At 53.3% G+C, this 14114-nt stretch overlaps 10 protein-coding genes across 10 annotated transcripts; 5 read left to right on the top strand and 5 right to left on the bottom strand.

The window, feature by feature from the left end:
- Positions 1 to 501: 501 nt before the first annotated feature.
- Positions 502 to 2134, top strand: PG997_000606 (uncharacterized protein; the record flags this gene model as incomplete). Its single annotated transcript, XM_066804921.1, has 5 exons — positions 502 to 665; positions 832 to 1092; positions 1151 to 1358; positions 1569 to 1751; positions 1802 to 2134. The coding sequence occupies 5 exons, from the start codon at positions 502 to 504 to the stop codon at positions 2132 to 2134; spliced, it is 1149 nt and encodes a 382-aa protein (XP_066674694.1).
- A 1220-nt stretch (positions 2135 to 3354) lies between these two features.
- Positions 3355 to 4482, bottom strand: PG997_000605 (uncharacterized protein; the record flags this gene model as incomplete). Its single annotated transcript, XM_066804920.1, has 2 exons — positions 3355 to 4168; positions 4256 to 4482. 2 exons carry the CDS (start codon positions 4480 to 4482, stop codon positions 3355 to 3357), a joined length of 1041 nt encoding a protein of 346 aa, XP_066674693.1.
- Positions 4483 to 5150: 668 nt separating this feature from the next.
- On the bottom strand, positions 5151 to 6269 carry PG997_000604 (ubiquitin fusion degradation protein; the record flags this gene model as incomplete). Its single annotated transcript, XM_066804919.1, has 1 exon — positions 5151 to 6269. The coding sequence occupies one exon, from the start codon at positions 6267 to 6269 to the stop codon at positions 5151 to 5153; it is 1119 nt and encodes a 372-aa protein (XP_066674692.1).
- An 895-nt stretch (positions 6270 to 7164) lies between these two features.
- PG997_000603 (Lin1 family protein) lies at positions 7165 to 8493 on the top strand (the record flags this gene model as incomplete). The annotated part of the gene is made up of 1 exon (XM_066804918.1): positions 7165 to 8493. One exon carries the CDS (start codon positions 7165 to 7167, stop codon positions 8491 to 8493), a length of 1329 nt encoding a protein of 442 aa, XP_066674691.1.
- A 324-nt stretch (positions 8494 to 8817) lies between these two features.
- On the bottom strand, positions 8818 to 9009 carry PG997_000602 (uncharacterized protein; the record flags this gene model as incomplete). Its single annotated transcript, XM_066804917.1, has 1 exon — positions 8818 to 9009. One exon carries the CDS (start codon positions 9007 to 9009, stop codon positions 8818 to 8820), a length of 192 nt encoding a protein of 63 aa, XP_066674690.1.
- A 441-nt stretch (positions 9010 to 9450) lies between these two features.
- Positions 9451 to 9918, top strand: PG997_000601 (uncharacterized protein; the record flags this gene model as incomplete). The annotated part of the gene is made up of 1 exon (XM_066804916.1): positions 9451 to 9918. The coding sequence occupies one exon, from the start codon at positions 9451 to 9453 to the stop codon at positions 9916 to 9918; it is 468 nt and encodes a 155-aa protein (XP_066674689.1).
- A 611-nt stretch (positions 9919 to 10529) lies between these two features.
- PG997_000600 (uncharacterized protein) lies at positions 10530 to 10792 on the bottom strand (the record flags this gene model as incomplete). The annotated part of the gene is made up of 2 exons (XM_066804915.1): positions 10530 to 10724; positions 10772 to 10792. 2 exons carry the CDS (start codon positions 10790 to 10792, stop codon positions 10530 to 10532), a joined length of 216 nt encoding a protein of 71 aa, XP_066674688.1.
- A 432-nt stretch (positions 10793 to 11224) lies between these two features.
- On the top strand, positions 11225 to 11650 carry PG997_000599 (uncharacterized protein; the record flags this gene model as incomplete). The annotated part of the gene is made up of 1 exon (XM_066804914.1): positions 11225 to 11650. One exon carries the CDS (start codon positions 11225 to 11227, stop codon positions 11648 to 11650), a length of 426 nt encoding a protein of 141 aa, XP_066674687.1.
- A 700-nt stretch (positions 11651 to 12350) lies between these two features.
- PG997_000598 (uncharacterized protein) lies at positions 12351 to 12662 on the top strand (the record flags this gene model as incomplete). The annotated part of the gene is made up of 1 exon (XM_066804913.1): positions 12351 to 12662. The coding sequence occupies one exon, from the start codon at positions 12351 to 12353 to the stop codon at positions 12660 to 12662; it is 312 nt and encodes a 103-aa protein (XP_066674686.1).
- Positions 12663 to 12995: 333 nt separating this feature from the next.
- On the bottom strand, positions 12996 to 13436 carry PG997_000597 (uncharacterized protein; the record flags this gene model as incomplete). Its single annotated transcript, XM_066804912.1, has 1 exon — positions 12996 to 13436. The coding sequence occupies one exon, from the start codon at positions 13434 to 13436 to the stop codon at positions 12996 to 12998; it is 441 nt and encodes a 146-aa protein (XP_066674685.1).
- Positions 13437 to 14114: the final 678 nt, after the last annotated feature.

The raw sequence follows: 14114 nt of genomic DNA, 5'->3' as shown, positions 1-14114 counted from the left end.
CCTTCCACTTCCCAACTTCGTAACTTCCCTTTCGACGAGTCCAGGGTTTTTATAGGCTGCAAACCTATAAAAACCTCGCCGACACCGTTCCTTCACTGACCTTCGTCTTTCACCTTCCCACTTCCCACACTTTCGACGACTTCAGGGTTTCTATAAGCTAGACTTATAAAGGCCTCATCGACGACCGTCACTGATTTTTCATTGACCTTCCTCTTGCAACCTTCCATCTTCCACTTCCTCCAATTCATTCAAGAACCAACTTCGATTCTCTTTTCTAGACAATCGAAGATCTTGTCACTTGAATTATCCTTCACTCACTCACTCAGCCTTTCGCACACCTCACTCATGCACCGTCCAACAACATATTTCTTGCGACCAACACAAGCGTCGCTGCGCCATCGTCCTTTTTTTTCGTTCGCGCCCGTTCTTCCACTCTCTTCTCCCATTCATTCTTTACCAACCACCCTTTCATTCACCTGTCACTCATTCACTACCGTCATAATGGTCGGTCAGGGAAAAACCGCACGCTTCAACTGGACCGAGCAGTCCAGACTTGATCTACTCTTGGCCATCCACAAGAATGCCAATCCCACTGCCGCCCAGTGGAACTCCATCATCGAGGAAACCACCTCCAAGGGCTATCCCTTCAATGCCAATGCTGCCCAGTAAATACGACTTGCCTGACTCCCATCCCACCTAACCAACAGCGCAGCTCATGTCGCCTCTCTCGAGTTGATGTCTCAGTGGGGACATGCGATTGGATTTCTTTTCGTCTTCAACATGATATGAATTTTCAAAATGATATATACTGACCATTTTCGCCTTTTACAGACAGCATCTCATGAAGCTCCGCAAGAAGGAGGGTAACTCGGCTGCCGCTACCAACAGAGCCCTGGCTCGCGTCGGCGCCAGCCACGCCCAGTACGAGCGTGAGCAGCAGGAGGCTGCCTATGCTGCCGGCGTCGCCGCCGCTCGTGCCGCTGCTGCCGCTGGTGGTGGTAGCCCTGCTGGTCTCGCCAATCCTGCTGGTCCCGCCGGTCTCGCCAACCCAGGTGGCCCTGCCGACTTTGGTGCCCCCCATTCCCCGACCCGGTTCCGCTGGCCCTGCCAACGCCCCCGCCCGCGGTGGTCGCGCTTCGCGCCGCACCAGCACCCGCGCCCCTTCTGTCCGCCCCGATGGCAACAACAACAAGCGCAAGCGCGGTGAGACCGTCGCCAACTATGGCGATGACTTGGACGATGACGAGATCTCGGATGTCGGTGCCGACGCCGGCGACAGCGAGCCCGGCGAGTTCGACATGGACCTGCGTCGCCCCCAGAAGGCCCCCCAGAAGGCCCCCGCCGCGCCTACAAGAAGCGTGGCTCTACCGCTGCCAAGCCTAAGGTCGAGAAGAAGGAGAGCAAGGTCAAGAAGGAGGACAACACCGAGACTGTCCCTGCTGCCAAGCACAACGAGCGTCCCTAGTGAGTATTACCCTTATTCTAATACTCACATATTGGTCGCATTCACGATACAATCACTCCGAGGTGTATCCATGTCTAACATGCTGACTTTTTTACTTCTGTAGCGAGCTGGCCCCGCCCCCGAGTGGGATCCCGTGAACCAAGTCCTTCTCCCCACTGAGTCCTTCGCTGTCGCCTCTGGCCGCGCCCGTGACCAGTCCCTGGCTCCCCCTCCCGACTCGGTTTCCCAGGACAACGGTCGCGCTCGCACCGAGGCTCCCCCTCCTGACTACCCGGCCCATGGTTACGTCCGCGACCAGACCCTCGCTCCTCCCCCGACTGGATGAACTTCCAGCAGTCCGGCAACGCCCACGGTTTCGGCAACGCCCACGGTTTCGGCAACGCTCATGGTTTCGGCAACATGGCTCCCGCTTCGCTTCCCACCGCCCAGAACTTCGACAACGTCTTGGGTCTGCTGCCTTCTTCCGCCAACGCCCGCCAGAGCATCGAGACCGCCGGTAACGCCCACACCAACAAGGCCCCTCCCCCTTACCACCCCATGGACAACCGCGGCTGCAGCAACGACAACCCCGAGCGTGGCCACTCTGAGGCTCCTCCTCCCGAGTGGTCTGAAGAGCAGGAGGCCCAGGCTGCTGAGGAGAACGGCGGCCAGCCCTGGTACATGGTCTAAGCTGCTGCTGGCTGTCCCATCATCTACTATCGACATCTAATCGGAAACCGGACTACCTGGACTACCCGGCGGTATACATTACGTTTTTCTCAGTTCTCCCAATCATACGGACGACTATTGCGGCGTTAAGTAAGCTCCTCGGGTACGATGATTTGGGATAAGGGTATTCTTTGCGATCATCCTCTTTCTCTGCGGTGGACCATGGACGAGGGCGACGGAGATATGCGTGGATGGACATGGGATATCTGCAGCAGTCACTGGGACTTGCACTTTGCACAATGCATAAACAAACGGAGTTGGTGTGTTTTACTTTCCGGGAACCCTTGCATGGGCCCGCATCATGGTTTCTTATGGTTTCTACTACCTACACATTGCGTACGCTGATTGATCTTCTTTACATTTGGCCCGGCGGCGGCGGTTTTGATCCCTTTTATATCTGGGATCGATCCCCCTGCTGACCACAGTGCCCTTACCCCTAATACTCCCCTTATTTCACCCCGAAGAGATCATCGTACGCATCTTTGTCATCTAGATAGATACATCTTGATGACGAAGAAAACATTTTGGTAGTTAATGAGAAACCTGCATTACATAGACTTACTGCTGCTTGTTCAATCGTGACTGATTATACTAATATCCTAGGGACTCTTTTGTGTAGACGGGCAGGTTCGCAATCTCCTAGCGCGTAAAACGGTTTACACGAAATTCGGTGTAAATTTTGTTTGAGAGGTTGTGGCTATGCTACTTCGGATGAGAGTAGCAACATAAAGAAGATGCTACGATATTTCGACGTTGAGTTGCCTGTGGCGATGGGATATTTAAACATATTATTACATAAATGCCTTTTGATATATGCGAGGATGGTATAAGCGCGGATGGGAAACGACTTTTGCTTAATTCTGGTTAACGTAGTTTATATTAAATATTTCAGATACTGTAATAATATCGTAACTCATGGGCCAGTCACCCTTCGTGATGCTCGTGGGCCAATATCAATAAAAGATGATGTATGATCATCCAGTATTAAACAAATCATATCAAAGGGGTCTGCCCAAGCCTCCATCGCCTGCCAGCATTGAATGGCAGTCGGGGAGCATCATGAGATTGATAAGTCTTGACTCCAGAGCATAAATCTGCCATGAAGCGATAAACCTTCAGTCAAAGGCGCATAGCCCAATGTAGTATGAAGGCGGCCTGGTCCATCGCTCAGGTAAAGGAACCTACTCCGGCTGGTTATCATCACCGGGCGAGTCAAACGCCCCAGCTTCAATAAAGGGACCGATATCAAGCTGGTGCGCCTCGGTGAACAATGAGAAGTCGTCGGGTCGGACGGATATGTCGTTTTGAGCATCGAACCTGAGAGCATCGGGATCCTGCTGCGGGTATTGGCGCATTTGGTTCATTCTTGTCGTCATCGGCGAACCGGCGACCGGCGCGGGTATCAGCAGAATGATGTTCACGGTGTCCTTGATCTCGATGTTGCGAAAGCCGTTGTTAGTCGTGATCTTGCCCATGTACCGGCCGTACGTGTCGTAGAGAAGGATGGGCATGTTTGGGTCGTTGTTGTAATTGATGTTGTTAATATTGTCCTGCACAGGTGGTAGGATAGGTGGTGGTTGAAATTGAGCATTACCGCCAGGAAAGGCAGCCGGAGAAGATGCGGAAGAAGGGTGTCTGCCATGGCGACTACTGCTACCAGCGGCAGCAGCACCTTCCTCTTCCGGGACAGAGGGAAGTCGATTATGGGTAGGGCGACTAGGAAGAACAACAGAAACAGATGATGAAGAACCATGTCGAGAATGGTGAATACTACCACCAATGATGGCTGATGCGGTGGAATGGGCACTCCCAGAGCGGCTTCGCGAGCTGTCGGCATGAGGGATGTCTTCGTGTTCGGGGTCATTGGCGGGCGCGTACTGCGACTCAATGTGGGCGGCCACTTCCTGTTCCTGCTGGTAGATTTGGTGTTCTTGACGACCCAAGTTTTGTACGCGTGCATGAAAGGTATTTCGAAGGACTCGAGACCAGCGGGTCCTGTAATTGAATTGCGTTCGTCAGTATCGGTTGTTGTATAGCTGGACTCATATATACGCAGCGACAGTCTCAGTTGCTGCTACTTACTGGCACGAGTTTCTGGTATTGGGAAACCCCTGGACATCGTGAAACTCGTGGTAGATGGCATCCCAGTTACGGATGTGGAACTCTCCCAGTTGGAGTATGATATTGAGCAGCGTGTGGTCAGAGTCCATATCCCACTTGGGGGAAGGAACAGGGGAAGGAGGGGCTGGGGTGGTTTTGACTGGCTCCTTTCCTTTGCCCTTGCCCTTGCCTTTTCCTTTGCCAGGCATCTTGAACACGTAGGTGGGTTGGTGATAGCAGCCGTGGTTAGAGAGGAACCGGCCTGGAAGCGGTTGGGGTTGTTTGGGGGTGATCTTCGTGCTATGCTTGGCTCATCAAAGACAGGTGGCTAGTCGGGGTGTAGTAAAACTTCCCTGGTTGGGTTGGAGTTGTCAGGAACCGGGGACATAATACGCATCTGTAGGCCATTTTATATCGTGTAGGTAAGAGCCACCACCTGAGAGTCCCTTTGATACATTGTCCAGACGATCAAAACCTATGCTGCCTGGGAGGGCAATGAAACCTGTTCGAGGTTGCAAGTTCATACCTTAGGAGATATACGCCTAAAGGGCCATCCAAGCATGACGTGCTTCTGGTATCTGGCAATTTCTACCTACTGTAAGGCGAAAGTACCAGATCCGAGGAAGCAGTTGCCTTGGGAATTGAGCCAGCACCTACACATACCGAATGGTAGGCGAGAGTGAGCATCTGGAGTGAGAAGATGCGACATCACCAAAGAACAAAATTAAAATTGGGAGAATTGAATTCATCATAAGCTATTATAGCATAGTGCTATGTAATGTCATATCGACCTGAGTCTCGACTGAATATCACAGCAGGCCTTACTTAGCCCGATCCAGAACGCCGTGGTATGCTTCGTTACCTCCATCCGATCACCTCATCCCTTGCGCCCGTCTAAACGACGACCCTCGCTCGGCTTCTTCTCCGGCGCCTTGCCCTTGTCTTCCTGATCGCCGGTCTTGCGCTTGACGGCACCGCCACGTAGAGTCTGACCTTGACCAGCAAAGTGGGGCCTGGACGCGTTTTCTTTCTCCGCCTCCTTGTCGGCCTCCGTCTTGAGCGGCTTGATGTCGTAGCCAAAGAAGAGCTTGTTGGGGCCTATCCGCAGCGGCATGGGGCCGTTCGTTCGTCGCGGCATCGGCGGCTGGCCCTGGCTGGACGATGTGGTGGAAAGTGGCGTAGAGGTGCCCTTGTTCTTGGCGTTGAGCTTGTGGCCCCCACTAAGGAAATGCGACGAGACCGCCTGGGCGCCCGCCGCAACCTGCGAGGAGTCCGGCTTCAGCGCGTCGTAGTTGATGGACTGGGCCATGGTGCCCTGGCTGCGGAGCAGGCCGCCGACGGGAACTCCGGCAGCGCCCTTGGTGCTCCTCGGCGTGCTCGTGCCGCTGCGACGCTCCGGCTCGACGTAGCCCAGCGGTGCGGCAAAGTCGACCTCGACATCGGTCTCAATCATACTGACACCCATTTTCTCGGAGGTCGGCTTCACCTCGAGGACGGCCACGTCGTAGACCTCGTCGTTGTATTCAAAGTTGAAGACGTCGCCCATGGTGAGCGTGGCGAAGCTGCGGAACGCCTTCTCGAGCACGGCCTTGGGATCGCTAATCTCAAGGAAGTTGACGGACTGGGGCTGCAGCTTGACGAGCTTGGCCGGGGATAGCGAGGTCGTCTTGATCTGGATCATGTCGCCCACGTCGAGGCCCAGCGTCTGCATCATCCACTGGGGGAGGTATGCGCGCCCCTCTTCGGCCACGAACTCGAGGACACCGCCGTGGGTGTGCTTCTCGCGAGCGCCGTTCACGAGCTCCATGGTCAGCGGCCATTGCACGTGCAGCTTGGACACCTTGTCGAGGGCGGACACGGGTAGGAGGATCTTGGAGCCGTAGTTCAGTTCGGGGCGCTCGGGGCCGGGGGCCATGATGATGGGGTAGCATCGGAAGTACTCGTCGAAGCGCTGCATCGCCGGCCGGCGAGACATACCGCGGGCCGCCATGAACATGGATTGAGGGTCGTCGGGGTCGAAATCGTTGAAGCCTGGGCGATACTAGAGTGGTGAAGAGCAGTGTGTGTTAGGATTGGGCAAGTGCTTCTCAGGTTAGATGGACGGAGGGGTTGTTTGTTGTCCACTCACCATCTGGGGCTTTTGTAGCTGGTGGCGGTGAGCAAATATTCTGGGGTAGTACGAACGGAGATGGGTGGGTAGATTGATAGGTTGCGAAGTGCTATCTCCTCTGGGCATTCGAGGTCCGTAGGTTTCGCTGCTGCTGGCTGATCCCTAGGTGCTGAGTTGATCCCACGATCTATCTCCGTTGGGTTATCAATCTGAAGGCAGCTGGGCTGATGACGACAGAAAGGCGGCTAGGCTATTGTTCCGCCCCGGATTGGGCAATGCTTGAGTTACCTAAGTTGTTAGGGGCCTGGCCTGGCCTTACAGCGGGGTCTTTGGAAGCTTTTTAGGCAGCTTTGGGGGTCGAGCTTCTAAAAAGCTTCCCGTTTTTAGTGGCTGAAACTTGTGTTGTTTGCTTCTGAGGAACAGCTCACAGTGATAATGCGCAACAGCCAACTTCAAGAAGATAAAGCCGGAATGACGTAGATCAGACTGTTTTTACAACCCGCTTCTTGTCTAAATCAATTTGCCATCACTCTATACCACCTGTATCTTTTGTATCAGTCTCAATTCACAGACACATCAATATATTTTTGAATTGAAGCTCCAGAATCTCCTTGTCAACAGCTACTCCACTAAATAAAGCTATTGCCCCAAGCTCCAGTGCCTAGACTCTTGGAATCTCAGATCGACAAGGCAATCAATCCCACCCGAATGGTGACGGCAATTTCTGTTTTTGTTTTTGTTTTCAAGTAGCATTTCCACACTACACACATTGCCACCGACCATGTCATCAAGATACGGTGCCGCTCGGCCTAAGCGCGCCGGTGAGCAGTTCGCGCGTGCCCACCATGCCGACGAAGACGCCGCTACCGAGCCCGGTTCAAAGAAAGTCAAGTTCGACGTGCGCAACCCCTCCGCGCTAGCCCTGGGCGGCGACGAGGAAGAAGTCAAGGACGAATTCCTCGAAGCCGACGCCGAGGTGATCCGCGGCAGCGCCGCGACCAAGCGCGGCGCCGTCAACATCGACGGCTACGACTCCGACTCGGACCGCGAGGAGCTGGGTGCCCGGCCCGAGGCCAAGAAGGTCGCCGAGAAGGACAAGGACGAGGACATGGACGACATGTTTGCCGAGGCCGATGAGGACGAGACCGAAGACCGGGTCGACGACACGACGACCAAGAAGAGCAAGGAGGTGCGCTTCCTCGAGGGCGCCGACATCGAGGGCCAGGACATGCGGTCACGCGACACGGCGCAAATACGGCTCGACGGCCAGGAGTCGGACGACGACGACGAAGAGGAGATTGCGCTCGCGATACAAGAAGAAGATGTGGACGAGGAGGTAGGCGCCGGAGGACTGAAGAAGCACGCCCCCAAGGTCGAGGCCTTCAACCTCCGCGCCGAAGAGGAGGAGGGACGCTTCGACGAGTCGGGCAACTTCGTGCGCAATGCCATAGACCGCGACGCGCAACACGACCGCTGGCTCGAGGGCGTCAGCAAGAAGGAGATGAAGAAGGCGGCCGAAGCGCACGAGAAGCGCGAGGCCGATCTGCGGCAGAAGCGCAAAGAGGACGGCGACCTCTTGACGTCAGACCTGCTCAAGTCGCTCATCCTGAAGCTGGAGTTGGGAGAGACTGCCCTCGAAGCTCTAGCGCGACTAGGTCGTGGCCAGGCGAAATCCAAGAAAGTACCGAAGTGGAAGCAGAAGAAGATGAAGCCGGAAGCCATGGACGTGGATGCGGCGGAGAAGGAAGACCCGGAGCAGGTCCGGATCAAGGAGGCTATCGATTCCATCACGGATGCGGCAGATAAATTGCTGAGCAGAGACCGGCCGGACGTCTACGACAGGGAGCGGGAACTCCTGGTCCGAGAATGGAGCCGCGAGACACAAGAACCCTGGGTGGAGCCGCGACGGGAGACGGCGGCCGAGGAAGATGCACCGGCGAAGATGTGGGAGTATAGATGGGTGGACGGCAGAGACGGGGCCCCGAAGCAAGGTCCCTACGACGGCCGCACCATGGAGGCGTGGCAAAACGCCGGCTACTTTGGCGAGGGCGTGGAGTTCCGGGTAGTTGGCGATGAGGACTGGGCCGGGCCTCCTTCTAGCTGGCAGTGAAACGGCATATCATGAGCAACTTCAGCGGTTTGGAGTTTACTTCCTCGATGAAAACTGGACACCACCGCGGGGATTATCATCGGACTTGCCTGCCGAAACTAGCAAGGCTTTGCCTTCGTGTGTATATGACGCTTCGAAGGGAATGTACATGGATGATCAGGCCGGCGTCCATCTCTTCGGTGCGAATTTCTTCTCGTTATGAAACCGAGATCGCTCTCGCACTGGCATATGCTCAAACAGATACCACCGAATAAAAGAAATAATCAGTAAATGCGTACCTTGAAGATTGTATTCTACCTCGTGGCCTGCTACACACGAGTCTAATCACGAAAAGAAGCTGGTCCTACTCCAGTTATTCCCCTGAAACACATTCCGCGCCAACTTCCCATCGTGCTCGTACACCAACCGGACCTGACCATTGCCCGAGGCCACGGCGGCAAGATTGCCCTGCGGTGCGCCCCATTTCTTCTGCGCCTTGCTGGGCGCGCTCCACGTGCCGTTGAAGCCACCCTGCATCGCGGAATACTCAACTTTATCAGTGCTGGATCAATCAATGCGCGATCGCAGAGTTACTCTCGCTGAAGTACAATGATCTAGGGTTGTGGAGTTAGATGAATCGTTGTACCCCTGTCGAGATACACAAAGGTGGCTCGACAAGGTCATTTGCTGCTGTTACTCAACCAGAACAGTCAATCACATATGTGACTTGAACAATGGGATTGACCATGTCCTATCAAAGGTCTTGTAAGTAAGGTCAAGTCATATCTTTGTCTCCTAGCCTGGTAAACAGACTCTTGATCAGAATCACAATGCCCCTGTTATGGGTATCTCATCATGTATATATAATGCTACTCGTTCTGCAGCAATTGAGTCCATCCTCATCAGAACCATCGCATTCAATTCCTCTCACACATACAACCAACTTCAGCATCACTTCTTCAACCTACAACCGTCACCATGAGTTCTACCTTCCCAGCCCTCACCACCGCCCAGCGGGATCATATCAGCGCTGCCTGGGTGAGAATAGCATCTGAATGTGCGCGAGATCATATCTTGGCTCGTGCTCTCATCCACTATGAGTGCGTCGAACGCGCCGGTTCCGTTGTTGACGACGAGCAAGAGCAGAATTTTCTCGCCGAAGCCGCCGAGAACACCAAGAGGGGCGTGACCAAGGGCAATGAGTTCAAAATCTCCAGATGCGGCTATGCTGGCCAGTGGGAGCTCAGGGAGATCCTGTCCAACGACTCCCATGCTAGCATTATCATCTCCCTCTCTTGGGAGCTTTCTGTTGATGATAAGGCTGCACTGGAGTGTTCGATCTGTGCAGAGCTTGTTTCTCCAGATGTTCCGAAGTCTCTTATCGAGTTCACGTATGACACGTGCAACCGTCCTAATTTGACTGACGATCACGTTGGTTGTATCTAAGTCATTCGAAGGGTTCGAGGGACAAGCCTCTCGGTACATAAGAGGCCGCGTAACATGTTAGGTAGTTTAGTTCAGAAGAGATGAATGCAGAAATTCCGTAACTGAAGACAATGAACTTTCAATTGCAGTAGTAACGTGCTATACCGTAGCAGCCTCCCCATAGACGGAAGGGTTGCGCAGACTATTTTGTGCTGTATATGCAACTTGATAACATCGTAATAGGACCAAGACATATGACCTCTGCCGATTACTTAACGCTAGGTTTTATTCTGCAAACCTTTACTCTCCGGTGTCTATCTAACTACGCAGTCAGTTATCTTTTATAATGCTCACATAGAGGGGAAAGGCAAATTATGTGGTAGCCGAGCATCTATTACCTCTTTATTAACTTACCTAAATCACACCCTGCTTACTCTAAATACACCCTGGCTATACATCACACTCCTCCCACGACTCGCGAAGCTCGCACGTATCATAGTCAATGAATAGGGGCGCCACCAGGTGTCACTCCCTGCGCAGCCTAGCCGCCGTCATCTCCAGGTCACGCTTTCGCTCCTCCTTCAGCTCCCACGATATCGCGATGAGGATAGTGGCAAACGTAAAAGAAAGGATCAGTTTTGGAGCTTGAGCGTGGCCCGGATCTCCATCTTCTGGAGGAAGAACTCGCCGTCGTCGATCTCGAGCCGTTCCTCAAACTCGGCTTCGGGATAGTACGTCTCGCCATCGGCGGCGGGCTTGTTGTGCATAATGTCCTTGAGGGTGGATCCAATTAGGCGCTGGAGGACATAGTCCTTCATGACGGAGTCCTAGAGATCTTCGATTTAATCTTGCTGCTCCGTGGATATTGTTCAACGTTCGAAGGCCCAAGCAGCATTGTTCTCGTCTTCAAGCATGATGAGAAGTTGTTTTATGCGTAAATAGTCGGACGTGGTTGGTGGTTGCTGTTGTTGGGGGTGAGACCGGGTCTGCAATGATCTGAGATCGAAAGGAATACACCGGAATCCAAGGTGTAAGTTTCGGGGGAAATATACACAATGAGGATGTGACTAGAAATTCTTGCACCGTTTACAATGATTTGTTTCAAATCGTCCTTGAGTGTTCGATGTGATAATAATCAGTTTGTCTCCTTTGTGTTGGAACATGATGGGTGTTCTGATAACAAAGACATTGTTCAGATTTGGGACGGCTATATAGATGAACTACTGATCTTCCCCCTTAACTTTCTGAAACTCCAATCCTCATCGGAAGCACCCAAACCAACCAAACAAACATCACCACTTTCACTCTACATCATACATCCTTCACCATGGCTTCCACACAATCCGCCCTAACCAACGTCCAACAGACCCAGATCCGCGAGATCTGGCAGCGCCAGAGCCAAAGTCTCCGAGGCATCGTGCTCTCGCGCATGCTCGAATCGGCCATGAACGTCGGCGGCAAGTCCCTGTCCCGGCTCTATCCCGAGTACTACGACGACGCCGAGTTCATCGAGAAGATCGAGGCCACCCCGACCTCGGTCTCGATCCGCGGCTCCCGTTTCCGGGCCACGTTCGAGCTCCTCGACATGAAGCCCGGCGACTCGCACGCCACCGTCGCCGTCGCCACCTCGTGGACCTTCTCGAGCGAGGAAAAGGCCGGGCTCGAGGGCCGCGGGGCCGCGGTCGTGGACGATACGACGATCAGCTCCCGTATCAAGTTCACGTATGGCTCGTGCGACCCTCCTGCCCAGTAGACGGGGATAGTGGGCCGGCCTTGTGTCACTGAGTCCTAGTGATGCAGGGGCTTCCTGAGGTTTGAATCGGAAGTACAAGTACGCAGGTAAGTTACGTAGGAATTGCAGATGAATAACTAGGAAATATACAAGATATTTCGTACATGTGACCCGGTATGTGTGGGAAGTCTTCCCCTTAGAAGCGAATATTACTACCAAATTCTGTCAGAGACTTGAGTAGATCCATTCATTTGGAGAACGGACTATTGCCATCCAAGTGACATCACAACATGACCCATATGAGAAACGAAAATGGAAATTAAATGAGATAACGAGAAGTAGATTGTGTGACCCCCGCCTCTTTGATACATTTTCATTGTTTACTGACTATATTGGCTCTTTCCTGCTTCTTTCTGCGGCGTGTCAACCACCTAGCCAAAGTGGAGGACTTTTGGAGAGAAACAACACGCCCCTCCCAGCCGTGACAGGAATTGGGTGTTCATCAAGCTAACAGTCTCTTTGTTCGCTTTGTTCTCGAACATCATGGGTGTTTAGAGTACAAATACATTGTTCAGACCCGGCATGGTCATATATATAAGTCTACATAACTTCCATCCTTCATTTTCTGGAAACTGCAATCCTCGTCGGAACCACTTCGTCCATTTCCATCACACCAAATCAAAATCAATACCATCACTACACCCCAACACCTTCATTCACCATGAGCTCCCAACTTTCCATCCTCAACGCCTCCCAGCGGGAGCAGATCGAAGCGATCTACGACGCCCGAGGCAAAAGCATCAAGGGCACCATCCTGGGCTGCCTCATGGACTCGGCCGTCGCCCACGGCGGGCTCTCCGAGATCTACCCGACCTACGACCCGCAGTTCCACAAACGGGTCGAGATCTCGCAGAACTCGGTCCTGGTCAAAGACTCGATCTACTGGGGCTCGTGGGAGCTCCAGGACATGTCGCCCGTCGACACGCACGCCACCATTGCCGTCGCCACGTCCTGGGAGTTCAAGCGCGAGTAGAGGGCCGTGCTGGAGCGAATGGCGGCCTGGAAGCTGGGCGACGAGCTTAGCCCGCGCGTCAAGTTTGTTTATAGCTCGTGCTAGGTTTCCTAGCCAGTGATGCAAGGGCTTCCCGACACTGGAGTTGAAAGTACAGGTAGACAGGTAAGTTGTGCAGATAATGGAGGTGACTAGCTAGGAAATATACATGAACCCCGTAACTAAGACTTTGATAATCCCTTCTCAACCGCTTGGAATGTATTACATGTCCCCTTAGAGACGAAGGAAGAGATTAAACAAAAGAATGAGAATAGAATAGGTGACGCCAGCCCACACTCCATTTCAACCCCTTAATCATCTACCGTGTTGTAACTCGTAGACCATACCAGCGTGATCAGTGTTGGCGGGGACATTGGAGAGTTCATGCATATGAGCAGGGCTGCTAGCCAAAGCCGGTGGAGGTGACGACGGCTTATTATGAGCCTCCCACCCGTAGCCTGGCGGGGTTCCGTGAGGTGGTGGTGGTGACGACGGCGCCGACCAATGCGACACAGGCTGGTACTGGCCGTACGTGCTGCTGACGTGACCAGCTGGCTCTGACACCTGCGCCGCCCGTGCCATGGCCGGTGCCGAGGCCTTCTTCATCCGGTGTCTCATGATCCACCAGACCAAGAGACCGACCAAGACGCATCCGACGATCGGTCCTGCTACAGCGCCAGCAATCCACGCACTCGAATGGCCCGAAGATGAACCGTCTGTGTTCCCTCCCGTCTCGGTACTCGTCCGGGATGGCATCGCAGTACCGCTTGGAGGTGTCGCTGGCGTAGTTGTGGAACCAGTCTTATCTACGGTTGGCGTCGCACTACTCGCTAGTCATAGGTACATAAGCTCAGCTGTTGTCCGTGCAGAAAGAGTATGCCATCTTACAAGTGGAAGGGGATGCCCCTTTTATCGACCTGTATATTCTGGTGGCCTTCCAATCAAGACCGCAACTATAATGCGTGCGGCCTGGGGAATCAGGCGATGTGTTATCGAATATTTCCATATTGTAGATACTGTTCGGCGAGGTACTGTTCGAAGGGCGAGCCCCTGTCAACATATTATTGGGGAGAGTTGGAACGGTCTAGGTGGACACTTACCAATACCATGTTGAGCTGGACATGTCTGTCAAAGTTGTTGAGCTCCAATAAGTAAATATGACACATGTGGAAGTGGTGTCTTTTCGAGTACAATAGCCAGCGTATTTACTCCATGTCGCATACGAAGTGCCATCACCAAGTGTAATTGGTTCAGCTTGCGTTATGAACAAGTCAGTCATCATGCTAGTCATTACGACCCACGGTCCAAAACAAATGTAGACACGGGATTAGGGCAAGTGTGAAGAACAAGAGTGACTTACTTAAACTTGTGTAGCTTGGCAAGTAAAAGCCCTGAAAGTTAGTCTGATGTGCAATTCTGTACACATCAGAAGCC

The sequence above is a fragment of the Apiospora hydei genome (genome assembly GCF_038363865.1).
Source record: "Apiospora hydei strain CBS 114990 chromosome Unknown utg000002l_segment0_segment0, whole genome shotgun sequence".
NCBI lineage: Eukaryota > Fungi > Ascomycota > Sordariomycetes > Amphisphaeriales > Apiosporaceae > Apiospora > Apiospora hydei.
This window is presented reverse-complemented; position numbering and strand designations above follow the sequence as displayed.